Source organism: Heterodontus francisci, chromosome 13 (assembly GCF_036365525.1).
Source record: "Heterodontus francisci isolate sHetFra1 chromosome 13, sHetFra1.hap1, whole genome shotgun sequence".
Lineage (NCBI taxonomy): Eukaryota > Metazoa > Chordata > Chondrichthyes > Heterodontiformes > Heterodontidae > Heterodontus > Heterodontus francisci.
Genome location: NC_090383.1, coordinates 12,777,126 through 12,779,571, shown reverse-complemented (window position 1 = coordinate 12,779,571; position 2,446 = coordinate 12,777,126). Strand labels below are relative to the sequence as shown.

The following is a 2,446-nucleotide window of genomic DNA, read 5'->3' as shown; positions in this document are numbered from 1 at the left end:
AAAATGGGCCTGAATGGTGTCTTCAACTTGCTACATTTTGGGAGGCCAGCAGTGCCAATGAAGGAACAAACGTGGACATGTCAATGAGACAGATGCTTTGCGATGAGATGTTGGTTTTGCTGGATCATCTGAAGAAATTCTTAGAACTGAAGTTGTCACCTATCAGACTTCATTCTATATTTAAAAACCTGAAGATCAAGGGGAGATGGTTAGATTCTGTCTTGTTGGAGATGGTCATTGCCTCACATTATGTGGCACTGATGCTATTTGCCACTTAGCAGCCCAAGCTTGGATGTTGTCCAGGCCTTCTTGCTTCTATTAAACTTTGAATTTTTCAACATTTTGGTCGTCTCCCTTCACCTTGGATAGACTTCCTCCTTAGCCGGCTTGTACTATCTCGCCCTGCTATCAACGCCCTTTTTTCTTTGCTGTCCTTGCTATTTTTAGACTCCAATCTGTTCCACAGGCAGGTCTCCCAAGAGCCATGGATTGGGCATCTATCCCATTGCCAGACCTTTTCCCCATGCCTAATACTACTATTCCTCCTGTAACCATCCTCCCAAATCCTGGAGCCTCCAAAGCTCTTGGGCGCCCGACTCCTCATGCAGTAATTATAATTATGGTTCTAGTAAGTGTAACTTCAAATAAAATCAACCAAGTTCTGTGGGTCAACTCATCAGTAATAATTTTTATTTCAAGTGCATTTTATTCAACAACTTCCCTCTTTTCCCTCCTTTTTTATTCATCCTGTGCCTCCCTTTTTATTTCCTTGAACTCCCCTCTTACATCATCTTTCCTCTCCCTTGTCTCGTCCTCCTTCCACCTACACTTCCAGTTTTGTTAAATAAAAAGTGCATTCAAAATTAATATGCAATATATTTATATACTAGGCCCACGAGGTAGACACTTGTTGCTTCATCTCTCCAAGTGGATCTTTCATTTCGTGCTCCGAAACGAGAAATGTTGCAACAAAATCTGCTTTGCACAAATGTCCCCATCCAACCTCTACTCTTGGAGAACCGGAACCGGAGGTGACCATCGCGCAAGCGTGTCCTGGCGGTGACGGAAGTAGATCCATAGCGCCTGCGCGCTGCGTGTACCCTTTTCCCCCAACTGCCCGCGCGCAGGTGCCGGGAGCGCGAGGCGCGGCCGTTAGGGTGCTGTTGTGGGTGCAGCGGAGTGCGCGTGCGCCGAGCAAGGTACGGAGCTGCCGGATTGGTGACCGAGAGACCCGACCCGAAATACCCCCCACCTGCACATGCCGAGACCCGGAAAGCAGGTCAGTTTGTGGGAAGAAGTCGTCGTTGTCGCCTGGGCTGAGGGAAGAGAAAACCGCATTCGGACCGGGGCTCAGACCGTCTCCGGCAGCCCGACGTGGTTGGTTGGTATGGGTGGGGGGGTGGGGATTGATAGCCACTGTGGAAGCGGTGTGTGGGGGTGTGGAGAGAATAAGGGACATTGTCTGTGGGACAGGTGGGAGGAGGAGCACTGGGTGAATTGGGGAGAACACTCCCCGGTCTTCCTTCCGCCCCCTCGTCCCCCCCCCTCCCCGTCCTCGTCCCCCTCCTCCCCGTCCTCGTCGCCACCCCTCCCCGTCCCCCCCCTCCCCGTCTCGCCCCCCCGCCCCCCCCCCTTCGTCCCTCTCCCCCCCCTTCGTCCCCATCGGTCCCCCCCCCGCCCCCCCCTTCGTCCCCCTCCCTCCCCCCCTTCGTCCCCCTCCCTCCCCCCCCTTCGTCCCCCTCCCTCCCCCCCCTTCGTCCCCCTCCCTCCCCCCCTCCCTCCCTCCCTCCCCCCCTCCCCCCTCCCTCCCTCCCCCCTTCGTCCCCCTCCCTCCCCCCTTCGTCCCCCTCCCTCCCTCCCCCTTCGTCTCCCCCCTTCGTCCCCCCCCTTCGTCCCCCCCCTCCCTCCCTCCCCCCCTTCGTCCCCCCCTCGTCCCCCTCCCTCCCTCCCCCCTTCGTCCCCCTCCCTCCCTCCCCCCTTCGTCCCCCTCCCTCCCTCCCCCCCCCCTTCGTCCCCCTCCCTCCCTCCCCCCCCTTCGTCCCCCTCCCTCCCTCCCCCCCCCCTTCGTCCCCCTCCCTCCCCCCCCCTTCGTCCCCCTCCCTCCCTCCCCCCTTCGTCCCCCTCCCTCCCTCCCCCCTTCGTCCCCCTCCCTCCCTCCCTCCCCCCTTCGTCCCCCTCCCTCCCTCCCCCCTTCGTCCCCCTCCCTCCCTCCCCCCTTCGTCCCCCTCCCTCCCTCCCCCCTTCGTCCCCCTCCCTCCCTCCCCCCTTCGTCCCCTCCCTCCCTCCCCCCTTCGTCCCCCTCCCTCCCTCCCCCCTTCGTCCCCCTCCCTCCCTCCCCCCTTCGTCCCCCTCCCTCCCTCCCCCCTTCGTCCCCCTCCCTCCCTCCCCCCTTCGTCCCCCTCCCTCCCTCCCCCCTTCGTCCCCCTCCCTCCCTCCCCCCTTCGTA

General features: G+C 59.9%; 1 protein-coding gene across 6 annotated transcripts in view; it reads left to right on the top strand.

Moving 5' to 3' along the window:
- Window positions 1-1,102: 1,102 nt before the first annotated feature.
- The window catches only part of gzf1 (GDNF-inducible zinc finger protein 1), a 37,588-nt gene continuing 36,244 nt past the window's right edge, over window positions 1,103-2,446 (top strand). For 4 of the 6 annotated variants that reach the window (XM_068044381.1, XM_068044384.1, XM_068044383.1 and 1 more), the window contains exon 1: window positions 1,103-1,279. In XM_068044381.1, coding sequence (XP_067900482.1) covers window positions 1,259-1,279 — 21 coding nt within the window. In that variant the 5' untranslated portion in view covers window positions 1,103-1,258. The other 2 variants (XM_068044385.1, XM_068044386.1) reach the window with 2 other exon arrangements.